The following is a 19985-nucleotide window of genomic DNA, read 5'->3' as shown; positions in this document are numbered from 1 at the left end:
GCATTGCAATGGCCTGCACAACAATGTCTTTACCCTTCTACAGAGTGGTTTTGTTTTATCCATGTTTTTTAGCTTACCCTGCAGACTGTAGCATTCATATCACATAACTGTGGTCCTCCACCATCACTTCATACCTTTAACTTTTATATCTGCCCTTCTGAATCTTATTCAAAACATTTGTCCCAGTCATAATTGCTATCTTATCACTTCCCTGATATTCTTACAGTACTCCATTTACTTATTACCAGTTCCTGTGCTGTCCAAGTTTCTGGTGTCTGTACAGGAGCATGTCACTCAGTGATTGTTGCTCGCTTTCTGCTCTTCTCTGTGATCAGGTGCTGCTCTAATTTGCAGAACCATCACAACTACTCTTCCCAGCACTTCAAAGCTTTACTCTGAGAAGGGTGGAAAAGTGTGTGTTTGGAGGAGTGGGAAACAGACCTTAAGGGGAATAAGATTTTAACAGCACTAGTTTTATCATCCTCAACATTGTCAGAAATCTAGGGGAATGCTTTGCTTTGGACAAAAGTAGAAACAAAATGTGCCTGCAAACAGATGAGCAATACTGCTGTGCTGAGTGCACAAAGTCTGCAAAGGGAAAAAAAAAAGTTTATTTTTTATAATGTCTTTCAATTGATTACACTTGGGTGTTTCTTTTAACAATAGCAGGTACACACCAGTTTCAGAAAGGATTGTTGATGGTGGCCTTAAAACAGCTCAACAAAACTTTGGCTGTAACTCCTAGAAAAACAATTCTCATTCTTTTCTAAATAGCACCCTGGAATTCCATCCAGCTGAAGAAACAAAATGGTCCTTTAAATGTTGAGCATGTGACTCTCCTAAAACACAATCAATCTAATGTGATGATTCCTCAATTTAACACATTTAATCAGAGCTCAGCAGGGTTCCACTTATGTAGATTTATGAAGGCAGTGGTTTGGAGCATGTAACATTACCAGAAACATCATGCACATGTCAGAAGGACTTCACTAAAATTTAAAGAATAATATGTAGCTAAATCTGCTATGGGTGATCCATGATCAGATTTCACTGTTTCACACACTACAGAAGTAAGAGGCATTCTTGATTCAGTTGATAAGTGCAAGAAAACCCCAGCTCTTTCTGCAGTTTTGCTGTAGCATTGCTGTAGCTCAGTGTGTGGGAACTGGTGGTGGGAACACAATAAAACCCCTGGGAATCAGATTTACAGTCTCTTTGAGAGTCCAGATTTGAAAAGTTCCCACAATAGTTTTCTGGAGTTTAGCCACCTAAAATCTGAAAAACTCATTGCTGTCAGAAACTTTTGCACCTTCTCTTGTTGGTAGTACCTGTAATGAGTAGGACTGAAAGGTATCACCACTTCTCTATCTTTATTCTTCTTTTCCAGTCTTGTTATGCCTTAGGCAGCCTTGTGTGCAAGTTGTCCTTATGCTGTCACTTAGCCAGGAAGAAACAGAGGAGGCATCCTCATAAATATCCAGAGGATCTATGACCCATCTAATGCTTCATATTTAGAGTTTGTTATTTTCATCACCCACTGAACAAGTGATTTTGAAGAAAAGAAATTATCGCAAGTTTTTAAAACAAAAGGTTTTATTTTTTCTTTAATAAGTGTAGAAGTTAGCAGCAAAGTCCTATTATTCAAGATGACATAGTAGCACATTATGTAATGTGGAAAAGCAGAAGTGCACTGTGCTTGTATATATGTGTTTTAATCTGATTGGAAATATTGCTGAAACATTGTCCACAGTCCAGTGGAAACTTCCCACAAGAGGTGGGGGGGAAATACTGTCAGAGTTCATGAAGCCATGGAAAATTTATGGCACCTGACCTCATGGTTAGAAACAATCTCAGAATTACATGTTTACCCATTTTCCTGTTCTTACCTCAATCCAGATGTGTCAATAAATATGTATGAGGTCATTAATTTCCTTCAAATTCATCAAGCAATGCTTCAGACTCACCAGCACTTGCAGCAGGTATGAGGATCTCTCATGGGCTGAGAGGGATAGTATGTCTTCATGGACTTTGGCATTAAGGCTTCGCTCAAATTCTAACCAAATTTACTAACTCATGGGGCAAAAACCTGCTGTATATCACTTTTATCATCTGTTGATGTAAAGGCATTTGTAAAGTGACCAAATAGCTCTGCTTTTATGGGTCCCCAGACTAGTTTCAACATCTGGGTTTTTTTATTCCATTTGGTTAAAAACCCCTCCCCTTATTTAGAATAAAATGGATTGACAGTGTCACTTCTGTTATTGAAAAACAATATCTATTTGCTTGGAGATAATGAAGCTGTACTTCCCTACCAGTTTTCTGGCATCACATCATAAAAGAAAGAAGCATAACTATGAAAAATATTGCATAACTGAAAAAAGCCACAAGAAAGTATTACAAATGATGGCAAAGAGTATAAAGAGCAGCGAGTATTAAAAAACAAAACCTCAAACCAATTCAAATCTGGACATCAAGATTTCATCACGTTAATGTATTTTTAGAAACATTTAAAAGATGTCTCTCCTGGAGGTTATCCAGTGGCTCTGTCATGGTTGCTCATGTGAAACTCAGCTGCTGCCAAGTGCTGGAATTTTCAGGCTTTGCAGATGAACCAGTGGTGGGTTCAAAGTGGGGAAGAGGTGATGTGGGAGGCACTTGATGTCCAGGGGCATCCACATGGGAGCATCTATGGTTCTCCCAACAGTCATCCTGCTCCCACAGGGTTTCCTTGTGACCCTAAACTTCTCATCCTGGCTCGAGAAGGTCTTTGCTGGCACCCTGGAGCTGCAGGACTGCTGCTGCTCACTGTCACAGGGCCAGCTGGCTGTGGGCACAGGGCTCTGTCACAGGTAGCCCCATGTCCCCAGCTTGTGGCCTTGACCTGGGGACATGGGGCCAAACATTGCAGCCCCACGTGCTCTGCAATGTTTGGTGCCCGTGTGGTGAGCTGTGGTCTCCAGGGAAATGTTGTCATTGTAGCTGTCTCTTCCTTGCAAGGAGAGAGAAGATGATTTCCCATGCTTGTCAATCAGGCAGCTTTCTCCAGCACTGAATTTCAGCAAGCCTTTTTAAATTTCTTTTAAAAAACCCTAATTTAAGGCAGCATAGCACTTGACATTTAACTCTGTGGTTACCATGGAGATAACACCAGGTATTTTGCAAACTCCTGAAAGGTACAAGTTACACTGAATAGTGGGGAATCAAAATAAATAGATATGGAATGCAGACTCCAGGCAAGAAAAGCAGCAGACCTACTGGTATTGTCAAATAACACTTGAACCAATATTCTATAGTTGAAAGCAATGGAGGCTTTCTTTTTAAATAACTCATTTGTCTGGAAATCCAAAATTAACTATTAAGTCTGTTTTCTCCTCTAATGTCATTGAAGCAGCAATGCTCTTGAAAAAGTTTAATCTCTCAAGTAATAAACAACAATCTATACCTTCTGAATTTTCAGTCTCTCCAGAGTTTGTCTGTTTTAAGCAAGGATATAGTAATTGCCACCCCTCTGCCTTCTGAGTCAGTACAGGTAAATCACACAATCCTCCCTGAGCCAGTCTGCAGTGCAGCCCTTCCTAGAGGGACTTTTGTCCACAGAACACATTCCTTGTGGAAACCTGCCTGTCCTTTTGGCTAGGGACTATATTCAAAATAAGGAACTAATCTGCCTGTTGTTGAGCCTAGTTGCATGTTGCATTTCTGTGCTCTTGAGACTGGCACCGAGCTCGAATGAAACCTGTCTGACAGATCTGTGCTAACCTCACAGTAAGCTCCCACTGCAGCCAAGAGGCAAAGCCTTGATAAGAAAATCAAAGACTCTGTCCAAACTTCAGGAGAATTAGTGTCAATGTCAAATTGGAAGGTAGCATTAGAGTTGGGAAGACCATTTTGTCACACTCTGCAATTGAACATGAACACAGTTGTTTGCAAGATGTACATGCTTTCCTTAGCATGTCTGGGAATATGCTCTTGCAAGTGTGCAAAATTATTTGCTTCTGCCTATGGAGAAAGGTGTCCTGTATTGCTTTAAGGAGCTTCAAGGCTCCTGTTCTTCAACCAAATCACTCTGTCTGTTGTTTCTCTTCTAGATGTAACTGTTCTTTTGCTTTTTGAGGACCCTCTGTGTAGTATCTCATCTTGGAGCTGCAGTTTTCTGTCTGAAATTATTCAGTTTTATTCAGTCTGATAATAAAGAAAATAGATGTGTCCATTTTGGAATGCTCCCCATGTTTACACAGGTTAGGGTGGTTGTTCAGAACAAGTAAAGGAATAAAGTGATGGGCACCACTTAGAGTGTTATAAAAACAAGAGATGGTGACTGTGACTGCTTCTGATCAGTGGCTGCTTCTCAGAGTTCAAGGTGCAAAGCCAGCTTTTGGAGTGAGAGATCAGAAGTGAGAGATGCTTGGAGAATGACTGCTGTGTAAATGTTTGAGGATTTAACATGCGTTTCTCTCTGGTTTGTGTTGCAGAAGGACGAGAAAGCCACGATAGCCAAGATGAACCGCCAGCGTGCCAATTCCATCAGCCACAACCCGCCGCACTGGGGTGTTGACCGGCCCTTTTACAACCACCTCGGAGGCCACCAGGTCTCCAAGGAGATGAAGAGAATGGTAATGCCTTGCTCTATGGACATCAATTTATTTTCTTCCTAATACGGTGTTATATATCCCTCCTGCTTTGCCTGAAGGTTTTTACAGTCCCCGAGGGCGTTTTCCAAATGGGGGTGGAAAATTCTACTTTGGCTCCAGAAATAACAATAATCGGTACATCTGGAGGTGAGTGATTGTGAGATGAGGCACAAGGTTGTTTGAGAGGGGAAGGGAGGCTGAATGGCTCAAAGAAGGCGCTTTTGTCTGACTTGTCCCACATTCTGAACACTCATCCAGGCTGTGTGAGAAGATGTGATTATCTGCAAAAACTGCTCCATAGCCCAGGCATTCAAGAGGCATCTGGCATTTCTGTAAGCTCAGTACCTGCAGAGGGTTCTGCCTTGCATTGTCACAGCCAGGTGCTGTTCTCCTCTCTAAGCTGTGTGCTCGTGGGGCCCCAGGGCTGTCACTGCCATGTTTAATCCTGGAGATACATCCTCGAGTACATGGATTAATTGGCCTAAGGTAGCAGGCATCTTCATTTCTTTCTTGTACCTTTCACAGTCTTCCTAAATTAAAATGAACAAGAGCTAATTACCAATTCAATTGCACTGAGAGGACTTTTATGGCTTATTTTACATAAAAGGTGTAGATGATATCTTTGTTTTCTGCAATGAAGATTAAGAAGATAGCTTATTAGTGACTATTTTTAATAAGAATAGAAATATTTAGCACCTTTATAATTGCATGCATAATCAGATTGTTCTATAACCTTATTTACGCTGTTTTGACCCTTCATGCACAATCAAAAGTGTCTATTTGTTACTCACCTTGTTGTCTATAGTCAAAAGTTCTGCTCCAGGTCACCAAAGCCTTTAAGTATTTTAAAAGAGTTATGAACATGCGATTCAATCCCACAGTTTAAAAATTTAGTCATAGCTATAAGAAACTGCATATGGTGTCTTTTAAAGGGAAATGCTGGCACATTTATTGGTAGTTGGCACGAATATTATTCAATCTTAATATTATTTTACAGTGCTAAACCAAATTTCTTAGTAATAGTAATAGTAATGTTTCTTTCATTTCTCAGATCTCCAAATGAGGGCTTCTGACATGAGCATACAGATCAGTGGAACTGTGCATTTTTTATGTGGGCTTTTCAATAGGGTGTGCTCAATAGGCATGACATTATTAGAAGAGACTAATCACACTAGCACATAATTATAATTATAAGTTTCTTTGAATAGCTTTTAAGGGGTTCTTGAAGCCTCCTGTTCAGAAACAAGGTGTATGCATGCCAAATGGTATTATGCTTCTTGGTGTTAATTACAGTTTGCCGTGTCTAGCTGGTTGTTCAGTTGGAAAAACATAATTATTTATTGAAATACCAAGCTGAGTCCTAAAAACTTCACTGCCCCTCACTTGTAGGAGGAAAGACTTACCTTTTTTTTTCCTTATCTTGAGCCTTTCCCTGTAATGCTATTTACCTTCTTGAAAATTCAGCGGCTCAGAAAGTCTCTTCCACTCAATCTGCCTCTTGTATTAAGCTCTCTTTTGAAAAGCTGATGTTGCATGCATCAGGCTGTTTCTTGAAAACCAACTGAAACCTGACTCAGATGTATTATTTTCAGCTAGACTTTTTGTTGTTCTTATGGACTGTTTTTTAAAATCTGTTATTTACAGATTTACAGATCTGTTATATTTGAGATGCATTAGTGAAAATGCAAACATGCTCCCCATGGCCTCCCATTTTAATATCTGCTAGATGGACATTTTAGTGATTAGAACTCAGGGCCAATTTCTCCATCTCCTGTCTCAACTCACTCTGTGTCAACTTCTAATTTAAATATGCATTTCTTTGTACCACCAAGCTTTGCACAGTGCTTTGTAATCTCTAACATGTATGCTGTGTGTGCTTAATGCATGCAGAGTGCATGCTGGCTGCAAACTGCCGGCTTAGAAATACAAAATGCAGAGAGACAGAAGGGGAGCAGAGCTACAGAGGCTTTTATCAGTGCTCCTCTGGGATGACATGTCATTCATCTTGGTAAGCAGCACCAGCTCTCAAACCTCCTGAAAATGTGCTCTTTGATCCACATCACCCTCCTTTCCCCAGACATTTTGCATGTTGTTATACATAGTCTTTCTTCTTGGAAGCTGTGAACATGTAAGGTTGGATTAGTCAAAGTATTATGCCAAAGGTGGGCAGTGCAACATTGCCTTTCTCTTCAAGACCTGGAGCTCCTTAGCTCTGTAATTTCAAACCAGGTATTTATAAGGGTAGTTGTGAGACAGTCCTCAGGCAGGAGCCAGGTAATATTGCAGTGGTGTGCAGTTCCATTATATTAATGTGCAGATATGAATACATTTGTGTGTAGGTAATAATACAGATGGTTATGAAGGGCACTGGGTTTTGTCACAAATGTAAAACATTTTGCATTTTAAAGGCAACCATATTTTCAGGAAAAAAATAGACACAAGTTTTTTGTGGCTCTACTTACAATTCCCTGAAAGAGAAGATTAAAGTTCCCTGAATTGCATTTTTGGGAAGGCACTTTTATATTTAATAGAAAACAGAATTATTTTGGCCATTTTTCTTTCCAGTGAATGCTGGCTCTGATAGCTGTCTCTATTCTTAGGCTGTATTAGCAGTAGTCTGAGAGGAGATGGATTAACATCAAATGTAGCCCTCTATTCCTTTTTTTCTCCTCCTCCTCTTTTGTCACATCATTTCAATGTGCTGCCATGTCAGGGCACATCACCAGTGCAGCTGGTGGGGTTTGTGTGGAATGGCAGCGTGGGCAGTGGCATGGGGAGGCCTTTGGTCCCTGCTCCTCTTCATGTTGTGGCTTGGACCTTAACCTGCATCAGGTCCAGCAGATTTTCCGTGATGTTTCTAGTTGAAGTTTTTCCCTTGTGCACACTGGAGTTTTTTCAAACATTTGCACATATAAATAAGATAAATTATCCTACATGTGTCCATGTGGTGGTAATCTAAAATGCCCTGGAAAACAGGAGTCACTTTCCTACTCCTACCCTGGCTACCTGGGGCCTGAATCAAGGGGTTGCAACTGCGTCAGCTCATCCCATCCAGCGCTTCCCTTGTGCACTGGTCTTCTCTCCAGACCATCACAAATCCTTCTTTTTCCCTCCCCATTGCTTAGCAGTGGCCTTCCTTGCCCTGCTGATCCTGACCTCCATGAGCTGCTGCAGGAGCCACAGCCCCGAGCAGACTGGTGCCTGTGCAGGGGAAGGTCAGACCCAGATCCCCTGGGAGGGCCAAGAGCCCTGCCCTGAGCTGGCAGCCTCTGCTGGAGCCCTGCTGCTGGGAGCCCACCCTGCTGCAGGGCTGGGGGCACAGGGAGCTCCAGGGCTGCCCCACGGGCAGGGGAACCTGCACAGCATCAACTCATGGCTCTGCACAGAGCAGGAACTGAGCCACAGTCTGGCAGAACAGCAGAGCTGCTTTCTATTTTTATTGCCTTTTACAGCTTGTCTTCTCCTTTCCTAAACAAAAGCAATCAGTCCAGCACCAGTGACTCTACCTCTCTGGAAATGGAGACTTTTGTGCTGCTCATTCCCCCAAGTCTCCATACACCAGCCTTGCCTCCCCCACTGTCTCTCTAGTCCAGTTTGTAATTGCAAGAGGGTCAAAAATAAGTGGACTTAAAAGCATTTGAGAGTAGAGGTATATTTATAGCTATAACAACATTTATACACCACTGAGAAATACTTTGCTTTTCCCAGTATATATTTCAGAGCGCTTTTATAAATATTGATGAATTTTAGACTTCTGGAAATAATACTCATGTCTCAGTTTTCATCAGCAAAACAAAATTGCTATTAAAGAAAAAAACAATTTGGGGATTGTAGTTGACTGTAAACTGAAAGAGGTTTGTTATAAACAGCAATAAAAAGGGAAATGTTGATACTTTCCAAAATTACAGGGCTGTTCTAGATGACAAATTATTTTCTTGCATCTTTTACTCTGCTCAACATTATTAAGTTTATATCCAGAAAAAGCACATCCAGTTTGGGATTACAATAATTTAGGAGATGTGGATGAGTTAGAGATAATCTAGTGGACAAAATTACAAATTAGCAGAGTTTCAACAGTGTGTCCTCTGAAAGTGCCGAAATATTGTGTTTGCTCTAACCTAGAAGGGAAAAGACTGCTTAGAAATAAAAGTCTTCAAATACAGGAATGTTTATAAGGACAAAAAATAATGATAAATCATTCTCCATGACTGTAAAGGGCAGGTTTAAAAATAATCATCTTGATTTGCTGAAAGGCAAGTCTAAGGAAAAAAAAAACTTAGATGCAAGGAACAGGTTGTATAAGAAGCTTGTGAAATCCCTGATTTTCCTGAACATTTTCTAATTATTTTATTCAGGGCTTTTAAGTCTGGAGTGGCATCACAAAATCCAAACAATAAGGTTAAAAAGACTCTGTCAGGATAATGTATAGGGAATAAATAATATATAAATAATATGAGATACATGTAAAGATTTTAGAAAGTTTCTGATCTAGACTGCACAGGGCTTCATGTCCTTTTCTACAAGAGCCAGCCATACCTCCAACATTGCTGACAGATACTTGTCAAGCCCTTATTTAAGGACCTGAAAGGATGGAAAGTCTTGCTGAGCATTCTCTTCAACAGTTTTGTGATTTTTGTTGATTTTTTACTTCACATATCCTCACTTCATTTTGAAACTATGGTGCTGCATGAGCTATTCACAGTAGATAGAAGACAGTTTAATTTTCTCTCCTTTACAATTATCTTCTCTGTGGTTGAAGACTATTACCATGTCTCTGCACAGCTCTGATTCCCTCATCAAGTTTGTTCCCCAGCTGGTGTTTTCCAGCCCTGTGGTTGTTTTTGCTCCCACTGAGCACTTGCCATTGGTGAGAGGGAGAGCCCTCGCTGAACCCAGCACTCATCCTGAGGTTTTGTTAATCAGGGAATCACAGAATGGCCTGGGTTGAAAGGGATATTAAAAATCATCCCATTCCAACCCTCTGGTTGTAGACAGGGACACCTTTCTCAGAGCTCCATCCAACTGGCCTTAAACAATTCCAGGGAAAGGCATCCACAACTTTTCACGTTAGACATTACATCACAAAATGTCCCTTCAATTCCCTGTACAACAGTACCATGCTGCCATTCTCACATCAGGAGTGCTGCCCAGAATATGCTGGACATTTTTGAGGTCTAATAACCAGACTTGACATAGCCTGATGCTGTCTGGCTTCTAAAAAAAAGGCATTAATTGTGTTAGGATTTCTAATAATCTGTGGGAAGTTCTGCTATTGGAGCTTAAGGCTGCCATGCAGCCATCCTCTTTGTTTTACACTGGCTGCTATGACAGCTTGGCTTGTTCCACTGGTGCATGCTTTGGGGAAGGTTTGCTTCAAAAACAGGTACCTCTGAGCTGTTACAATCAAATATGAGCAGAGTGGCTAATGGGATTACTGAGTGCTGTGTAGATACCTGGCAGATTTCCTTTCATTTTCCAGCTGCTGGAAAGGTTTAACATTAGGAAGTTTAGGAATAGAAAGAGGAAGCCCTGAAGATTGCAATGCTGGTTTCAGTCTGACCATGCTTCTGTCATGAGTCTGAGTACAGCTAATGAACCATTTAATTTGCGGTGAAATTGTGTATGAAGTCGATGTTAGTTACAAAGTAAAAAACTGACATAAAATCAAATAGAGATTATATATGTGTACCAAGTATTACTGCATGCAGATGTTAAAGATGTGAGACAAAGTTATAAAAATGGATCCTGGATATGGTTGGCATGATAAAGAAAACAAGCTCTTTCAGTTAGGTGCTTCCTGATTCCTTGTGGTGCTGCTCAGAGCTCTGCACATCCTTCTACATGATATTTGATTGCTTGGTGTTTGTTTTCTAATGAGGCAACACTCACCTACAAGCAGAGTCATTCAACAATAAAATAATTATTTGTCCTGTTCCCCCTGTCCTAAATCAAGCAGTTCTTTGCAGTTTGCATTGTAAATACAGCTCATTTCCTCTCCTTATGTCTCCAAGTTGCCCTTACAATAGATCTTGTTACTTGGAAATCAAAACTGGGGAACAGGTGCCTCAGTGGAACAGATGCCATAGCTGGTTCTGTGCCAATTCTACCTCTTAAATATCAGAAACAATTAAAATTAGAAATAAAAGCTCCATGGGACAAGTTTTCCTCAGTCAGCTCTGTCAAAGAGAATTCGATTTAAGTCCATGATTTAGGCTCCGAGGGTTCACCCTCCTTCGAAAGGTTTCATTTAAGTGCAGGTCATCATTATCCTCTTTTCCAGCAATCATCTGCTAAATCTGGTAATTGCAACACTGACGTCAGCAAAGCTGGGCAGGGGCCCCCAGTGGAGAAGAATTTGACCCACTATTTTTTCACTGCTATTGTAGTAATCTAACTTGCAATCAAGCAGGGAGAAACTCTCAAAATCCTTTCTGCTGTAATCTCCACATATTGCTATAGATCTGGGAGGAAATTGTTAGTCTATCTGGGTTTTATAGAGCCAGTTTGGTTTTGATAGCTCTCAAACAGCAAGGGGAGGAATCCCATCAGCAGTTATGCTGTGTAATTGCTTTGGTGCTCACCTGGAAAAAGGGTTTGCCTGATTCACATGATCCATGGGATCTCATATAAATGAGTTCCCACTCAATGTACATTGCTCAGATTGTCAAAGGCTTTACACTGTTTTGTATCCTCATCTGCTAGCCTTTTATTCTAGTTGATCAGGACTTGCAATCATCTTTGATTACTTCTGTAAAAGAGGGATAAGAATCCCTTTTTAAAGAACTAATCAATGCAACAGCAGATCTGCAGCTGCTATTGAGAAACCTAGGCAGAGTTTGATATTTGCTTGGATAGTTTTCCCACCATTCAGTATCCTTTTCTAGAATAAATTTTACTCATATGGGAAAGGTCATTTGGATTGAGACAGTACTAAAATGTGTCAGACTGGTTTTGATTTGGATTAAATTTAGCCTGCAGAAATAAAGATGCAATTCCCTTTTATTCATAGAAACATTTCCTCCAATGTTCATGGAAGCATTGCACAGGTGGATTTGTGGCATTTCCCAGAACAATTTCCAAAGCTTCCTCAAGCAGGCAGTAAGCCTTAATGTCAAAAGGCTGCAGGTCAGCAGGTTTGGGTCTGGGTTTCACAGCGGGTGAGCAGTTCTGGCCAGCACCAGTGGGCAATTTCAATTAAGGCTGGTTAGGCTGGCATCCAGTCTGTCTGCATCTGATTAGGAGGCAAACAGTAGTTTCTGGAGAAGTTTGTCATGTTTATCATCGTTTGGAGTGTAGACATGGAAGGGCAGAGATTATGGAGCCAGGAACTGATTCAGAGCATTTCTAGGACTGCTTCTTTTTATGTCCACTTTGCAAGTTCTAAAAACTCTTCACAAATGAGGCACAGAACCAGAAACTATTTCACTTCAAAATGTGACCTTTGGACTGCACAAATTTGGATTCAGAGTTCACAGAAAACTGTGAGCAACCTGCACTTTTCAGAGGTGTGAACTCAGAGCCAGAAGTTAATTAAAAGTAAGGTAAAGAAAGCCTATTTCAACCAACGTAACCTCTTGTGATCTATAGATTTAAATCCCATGGCCCAGATAAATTCATGGCATTGGCCAAATGTGGTCTGCCAGCTGAGGACTGTCTACAGAATCATTTTGAGTTGCAGAAAGCAGAGGGTTTCACCATCTGTGACCAGTGCCAGGGAATGAAAGTCTTTTTATCAAGTGGGGTGGGCTGCAGAAAAGGAGCACTTCAGCTCTCCTTTTCAGACCTCATTAGTCTGTGTTCCCGCTATAGCAGACACACTCATCATTTAATCTGCTTCATAAACTGGTTTTCTGCCAGTCTGTTGTTCTGTACTTAGATGCTTGTTAAATATCCTTCCTATCAGGCTTTATTCTTTCTGGACTTTGGAAACAGAAATTGTGTTATTTTTGGCTTGAGTGCTTTGAAGTCCTTCGGTTTTGCTTCTGCATTTACACCTGACAGCATCTATCTTCATAGCCTTGTCTTTTTGACCACAGGGACAAAGCAGAAGGTACAACAGTGCTGAAAATAGATGTGAATAATTAGTTTTGTGGTAGAGCCAAAACAGGTTTGTTTTTAACAACATCTGCTCTCAGCCTGTCACTCTCCCTTTCTGTTTTCCATGGTCACTGTCTCTGGGAAGCACCTCTGCAAGTTGGCCTTAACTCTTACAAAGCTCATTTTGTCCCTAAGTCCAAAGTTATTTTGATTTCTGCTTTAACATCATGTAAGTTCTATTTTGACTTTGTTCTGGGGATGAAAACAGGACAAGAAAAATTAGTTTCTTTGTCATTTTTGCTCTTAAGATCTTTGCTGGAGTTGAGAATGAAGTTTTTAAGGGTGGAATTTATGCTTCCCACACACATTGCCATTAAGAAGGTCATGAAGCTCATCAGCCCCTCTACTGCCTTATTTTTGGAGTTAAATGAAAAGTTAAAAGCACATAAAATCTACTCCACTTTTCTTTGCATATTTACAATATGTTAATAATTGCAGCCAGTGTTCTCAAAGTTAGAATTATTATTTCTAATCACTCTTGATTTGAAGTGTTATGGTGTAGCAATCAGCTTGTCATGTCTTTGACAAACACTTTGTCATTCTATTTAAGGAATCAGTTTTAATCTTCAAAGAAAAGGGCTTAGTTAATTTAGAAGTCAAGCAGAGAGATGGCAGTCATATGAGCTTTTAGCACAATAGATATTCATAAAATATCCCCCATAAAGTAGTAAGCCTTAGGGGCCATAGGGACAGATGCAGTAATATAACATTCCCTGCTTTCTTCCTCCTGCACATCTACTCCCACTGAGGATGTCAGTGTAGATTCTGAGTCACCTGACCTGCCATAAAACAATAAGTCTTTTTTAATAATCTCCTGTAGAAAAGACAAAAGAGCAGAGCCTTTAAGGGAGTTGATTCAGCTGAGTTTGGGTTGTTCATGAAGTCAAAGAGAGGACTGTCTTATTCTCAGAGCAATTATTAAATGCTATTACCTTTGCTTTTTGCAACCTGATGGCAGAAAAATACAGCTTCCCGGAGGAATGAGAAAAACACCAGTATCAGGGATATTTAAAATGAGACTGAATAAAATTTGCATGGGGTTCTATATGCAGCAGTCCATAAGTACTGTACTGTGGCAAGACCTATGTCATGACTTACGGTCCCTTCTAGAGAAAAGGAATTTTGGCCTGAACAAGGGCAACTTTTTCATCATGATTATGGAGCTATTCTTGAACTCCTGCAAACTCCTATCTGTCCAATTCTTGTAGCCATCATCACTTTTGTCATTTTAATCCCTGCTGACAATTCCCAGCCTTTTCTTCATAGCTCCCTAGAAAACCACTGGTATTGTTTCAGCCTGCTGGGTACAAATCCATGAGCAGTCAAGAGGGATTTATATTCTTAACTGCAGGAATTGGTTGTTTCTCTTTCTATCCCTTTGCACTCCCTCTCCTAAATCACAGGCACCTCATTTTTATTACCTTCTTTTTTTTCCTGGGGGGGTTCATATTTCTGCATATGTTTGTGCAGAAATGCCAATTTTGACGTATCTGTGCAGCTGCACCCAAACAGGCTGAGCCCAGCCCCAGCCCAGCTGTCCAGCCTCCAGTGGATGACATGAGGTGCTGGACAGTGCCTTTAGCCCCTTGCATTTCTGTAGAGTTTGGAAGTTTGGCTACCAGATTATGAGTAGGGATGAAGAAAAATCCATCTAACCCTATTCCTGCAGGCTTGGTTTTGTGTTTATCCTATGTATAACACAGACCATTGCAATTGATGGGAGCAGCCTTACTCTGATCCAGGGGCTTTAACTGGAGCAAAACATCTGACTCTTGAGGATACTAAACTATTTGCCAGCTGTGGAGAAGAAAAAAAGGCCAATATGTCATTAGTGCTCAAGCCTTGTGCAAGGGGAAGGAAATAATCTGAAGTGCAGATTTTTCAATGAACCGAGCATGCCCACAGGAGTGGAGGAGGTGAAAGCACATTACCAAAACCCAGGGGGAAATTTCCCTCCCAACACAAACCAGGGTGGGCAGGATGACCCTGAGCTCCTCATCACCTCCTCTGCCTGAAAGGCTTCTTGGTGAGCGATTGAAACATGGATGCTTTAGTGGAGAGGGAGGAAAATCTCTGGTCACAGCCAGGTCCTAGAGGTATATTTGCTCTATATGCTGGCAGAGCCTTCCAGTGCAAATAAGAAAGATACCCTGTAATAAATGACCAGGATAATAAATGTGTGCAAGGATTTTTTTTTCCAAAATAATCCCACAGACCTTTCTCCATAACAATTCCATTTTTGGCAATTTGGCTTGAAGAATCTTTAGTATGAAATGGGAGTGTTTGAAGTGAATCATTTAATTTGCTTAACTTAAACAGGTTCCTACAACATTTAATTTTAAGCTGATTCTCTCTAATTAAAGTTCAAGTCACTCTTAAATATTTAGCCTTGTTAACTGAAGATCCAGGAAAGAAAATGTGATAGTCTTTTTCTTTTCTGTTTTACTTGAAATATGGTTTTTTTTTTGGTCTTTAGTTTTGAAGCACCAATTTAATTTGAGTTACCAGCAAGAATAATTTCCAGAATTTCAAGCACAATTTAGTCTTTTAAATTAAAATTTATTTCTCTTTTATTTTAGAAACTTTCCTTGTAAGTTTTGCTGAGGGAGAGAAGCAGGGCAGAATCAAACTACGTGTGGATTAAGTGTTCACCATATAAATGGCCAGTTAAATATTACTCCACACTTGAAATATTGGGGAATTTTTTGAGAATGTGCTTGCTGAGGTGTTCTAGTAACCTGACCTGGTCAGGCTGTGTCCTCAGACTTGTGCATCTCAAATGCAGTGTGAGATTTGTGTTTAGTTTGAGGAATTCAGTGGGATGGAGGGTTACACAGCGGGTTGTGAAAATCAGACCATTTTAGGGGACTCTCCCACTGCAGTCAGTCATCCAGTTCCCAACTGGCTAAGCTTGAAAATGTGACCTTGATAGCTATCTAATAAAGTACTGGCTGTTTTCTCATTCCTTCCCTCTGCTTATTTCTTGGCTGGTAGCTATTCATGTTCAGTTGACTTTTTTTCTTTTTTTTTCCCAGCCTAACTGACTATGACACCAGACAAATTAGTGAGCATTTTGTCTCCATGATTAATCAGTGAGCTTTCAGTTTTGGCACTGTGTTGTAGGATTACTTAGAGGATAAATAAATAAATCAATCAGATATTTCTGACAACTGTAAAATAATTAGGCAAAAGAAGAAGGAAAAAACCACACAACAAAAAGTTAAATGATAACTCTTTAACATGAAATCAGAAAGTTTTTTGGTTTTTTTTTTGGCTTGAATATCTGGACATGCTAACTTTGAATCAACATTATTATTTCCTTCTTCCCACTGATCTGCTGGTGGTTGTGACATGGGACTGAGAGACTTCCTTGATCTGAATGTCTGATGGGTTAAGTTGGAGTGGCAGTTTCTGTTTAGGAGTGTGGTTTTAGTCTGAAACAGAGTATGTAAAAATGGGAATTGCTCTCTCAGTGAATCACAGTCCTGGCTCCTGACCTGAGTGACAGACCTCACTTTTTCCCTCTGGCAAAGCTGGTGTGTTGGCTTTCTTTCTGCCATGTGGCCACATTGCTAACTCACTGCAAGGGCAAAATCTGTTCTCATTTAGTATCTGGTCAATGTTGTTGTTTCTGATGGTTTTGGACAAGGCCCCTGTGGGAAGACTTTTGCTCAAAGATGTTTGATTTTCCACAGTCAGGATGGATTTCAGTGTGCTGCCCCTGGAATGGTTGCTGCTGCAGGTCCAGCAGCTGGAATATCCTCACGTGCCCTGAGCAGTTTTGGCCTGAGGTCTCTGGGAGAAAAACAAAAGCAATTCTTCATATCTCCCAGCTACATTTGTTTTATGTTTTGGAACACAGGGTACAAACTCTGTGCCTGAGTATTTGACCCTACTTGTCAAATATACAACTTTTCTTGACTACAGTTAAATTTAAGCCAAGATGTCAGAGGGCACATTTTGTTTCAGCCCATGCAAAATGGCAATTTTGATGTAATTTGGTCTGTTAGGTATGTTAATGCTAAGCACATGAACTTATGCCTCCATATAAAATTTTGTCTAAGGCCTTCTAGCCATTAGAACTGCAGATGACTCATAAATACTTAATTCAGATGGTCCTGAAAGAATTGTGAATATTTGGGCTATTGCAAATATTATAAATAATTCCTGAAATCTTATTCAAGAAAACATGTTCTGTGTGCATTTGATGAGGGGAGGAGCAGGGAGACCCTTGGGAGAGATGAAAACCAAAATGCATCCATTGCCCTTAGCTGAGCCCTGACATAAAGAGATGCAGCCTTGTTGAATACAGGGGTTGATTTTTGTTATCCTTCTGAGTTTTGTTTCAAGTAAAATACATCCTCAGTTACAATATCAGTACAATTCCCATTGTATCATTTGTAATGGTGACTGCAAACAGAAGACACCTGAAATAAAGTGTGCCAGCAGTCAGCTGAAACATTTCCTTTATCTGCACTTCCATGAATTTGTATCTGAAGGAGTGTGTTTTTCCAAAGCTGCTCTGTCTGCCCACTGGCAGGGCTGCACAAAATATTGCTGTGGGTGGGGAAAGCTGTCCATCCACACCTAACAAATGAGAGCCCTGAGGAGTCCCCTGTGAAATGCCGTTCCCGGGATGCTTTGTGTTCTCAAGGTCAGCCTGTTTGCTCACCCTTGTGCCCTTTTCCTTTCTTTCAGGGTTTCGAGGACCCCAAGGACAAGTAAGCAAATTTACTTCTGTCATACACTGTTATGTTTACACGTTTGGGATTTTTTTTTTTCTCATATTAAAAAAGGACAAGAATTGATGCCCAGAAGCCAAAAATAATGCTTGGGCTCCCCAGAGGTTTGTCCTGGAGGGACAGCTGAGGGCACAGGATTGACTGATGTGCATTCAGAACAGCCACTGCCTTCAAAACATTTATTTGTTTGGTGGTTCTAACTTGCTTTTATAATTAAAATGTTTTTGCTGCACTTGCCCTTGCCCCAAATAATCTCTGCTCTTTGAAAATAACCCAAGACAAAATCTTCCTCCAAAGTATATATAAGTGTTGGACGTCTCCAATAAGAAAGGTTTATGTATGTATTGAAATGCCTGTATCGTTTCTGAGTTTATTTGTATATATTTTATATTACTCATTATTGCATATTACCTATTTCTACCTATAAAAATAAACTCAGAAATGATGGCTTGTTTGAAAAAGTAAATTCAAAGTTTCATGGTCTAAAATATAGCCAAATGTTAGCAGCATTTTCACTTTTTCCCTATAGAACTTTAGAGAAATTGTTAAAACAATTTAATGAGAGTGGTGTTTTGAAAAATTGCCTTTGGAGGGAAAAAACCCAAACACATTTACTTTTTAATTTCTACAACTGGACACAACCAAAGCACTTTCTGTACTGAAGGTGTTTAGAATAACTTCATGTTCAGTCCTGCTGAATGGCATTAATTACAAGCTTGCTTAGAGCGAGTCAGGCAACACTAGAGGAGACTGATGCCTAAAATATGTTGCTGTTGCTCTTTGTTGTGTTTCTCAGGCTGAGTGGATTTCTGTGAGCTGGGACAGGTAAATGCTTCTGTGAGCTCTAGACATCCAGCTGTGGGAGAATTCACATTATGGTGGTTGAACACTGAGAGCAGCTGCCTAAATGGAAAAGGAAAGTGATAAGCTTGAACATGGCAATATTAAGAGTCATTCTTTCCTTCCCTTGCCCTTCCCTGCAAACTGGATTTTTGTGACATTTAGCTCTGTGCACCCTGGGATGTTTCTCTGGTTCCACTTTTTCCTGTTCACTGTTTCCTGTTTTATCCATGGATGTTGGGAAACTCCACGGATGTTAGATATGCTTTGGGCAGAAAAGAGTTAACAGACTACAACAAAATAATTCATAGGAATACAGAAATTTTCAGTATCCCTCATGAAATAGTATTTTTCCACATAGTTTCTGCAAGAAAACACAAAAATCAGCTGCCTCAATGCTGGTCTGCAGCAGAGTCACCCAACAGCTGAGGAGCAGCATCTCCTCTGTTGCTCCAAGGACGATAATATCTGTTCTCCATGGTATAGTTTGCAAGGCTCCTTGGGCTGTTACAGCCAATAGCTGAGCTGTCTCACTCAGCTTATTGTGATGCCAGCTTATGATAATCTATATCATAGATTTCAGGATTTTTGCATTTCAGTTCAGTACCAAAAGAAGCTACTGCTTTCCTCTGATTCTTTTCATCCAGAAATCTGTTTACCTCAAGTACAATGATTTGGCAAAAATAAATCTCTAGCAGAGTATGTTGATGGTGAGAATGGTTAAAATTAGATGCCTAAACCATGTCAAGTACTAAGGCAGTTCCTTCATGTGCAGAAATACTGAGGGTCAATACTTTCTTCTGGCAGCAAAGGAAGACGTGGGCAGCACACATCCCTGAAAACAGGACCAAACCTTATTGCATGACTGCAGGTTTAGTTACTCAACCTAAGCATGAAGCATTTAAAATTATGGCATACATGTAGTTTTGGCAGTGGCCACACTCTGCATTGGCAGAACGTAATTAAATCAGCAGCACATTTTTGGACCACTCTGAAGCCAGCATCTCTGGGTTAATTGGTAGTGTTCACATTTGCAGGCGGAGTAAAAAAGTTGCTACAAGCTCTTGTTTGTGCTGTTCCTGTCCCTTGACAGAATATTCTGTTGGCTGCATTTGAAGAAATCTCAGCACTGCTTTTAGGAGGTGTTTTTGGAAGTCTCATGGCAGCCTGAAATCCTCATTTCCCCCCCTCCACCAACCATACTATCAATATATCAAAAGGAATTTTGACATATGAATTTCATTAATCTATGGCAGTACGTCAGCTCTGACTTACAGGCAGTGCCTCCAGGGCACTCCTTAGAACCAGGTACTTTAGTATGCCAATTTAAAATTACATTTATGCAAATGTACCCGAATTTGCTGTACTGTAATTGAGTTTGGGTACAATGGGCTGTGAAAGTCACCTGAACAGATCAGTCTGTGCGAGGTGACTGAGCTTCCCTGCAGCCTGTGTGAGGGTGGCTGCCCACTGCCAATGTCCCAGCAAGGCAATTTAAAACCAGCAGGGGTAATTCCACACAGCCTGCAACCTTGGAGGTTACCCTGAGCAGTAAAACAACCTATTACAGACCTGCAGGCAGCTGAGGTAGACACCAAGCAGGCAGGTTCTTCTCTTTGCATCCTCCTGAGTGGCGTTTTCAGCCTGGAACTTGAAATTTGACTGCTCTTTGCCC

The 19985-nt window shown here is 40.6% G+C and overlaps 1 protein-coding gene across 1 annotated transcript in view; it reads left to right on the top strand.

Annotated features, from left to right (window-relative positions):
- The window catches only part of ADCY5 (adenylate cyclase 5), a 205763-nt gene that overhangs the window by 157492 nt on the left and 28286 nt on the right, over positions 1-19985 (top strand). The window contains exons 9-10 of the mRNA XM_041408507.1: positions 4473-4613; positions 17427-17449. Coding sequence (XP_041264441.1) covers positions 4473-4613; positions 17427-17449 — 164 coding nt within the window. The remainder of the gene's footprint in view (positions 1-4472; positions 4614-17426; positions 17450-19985) is intronic.

The sequence above is a fragment of the Onychostruthus taczanowskii genome, unplaced genomic scaffold, assembly GCF_017590055.1.
Source record: "Onychostruthus taczanowskii isolate IOZ18803 unplaced genomic scaffold, ASM1759005v1 scaffold10, whole genome shotgun sequence".
Classification (NCBI taxonomy): domain Eukaryota; kingdom Metazoa; phylum Chordata; class Aves; order Passeriformes; family Passeridae; genus Onychostruthus; species Onychostruthus taczanowskii.
This window is presented reverse-complemented; position numbering and strand designations above follow the sequence as displayed.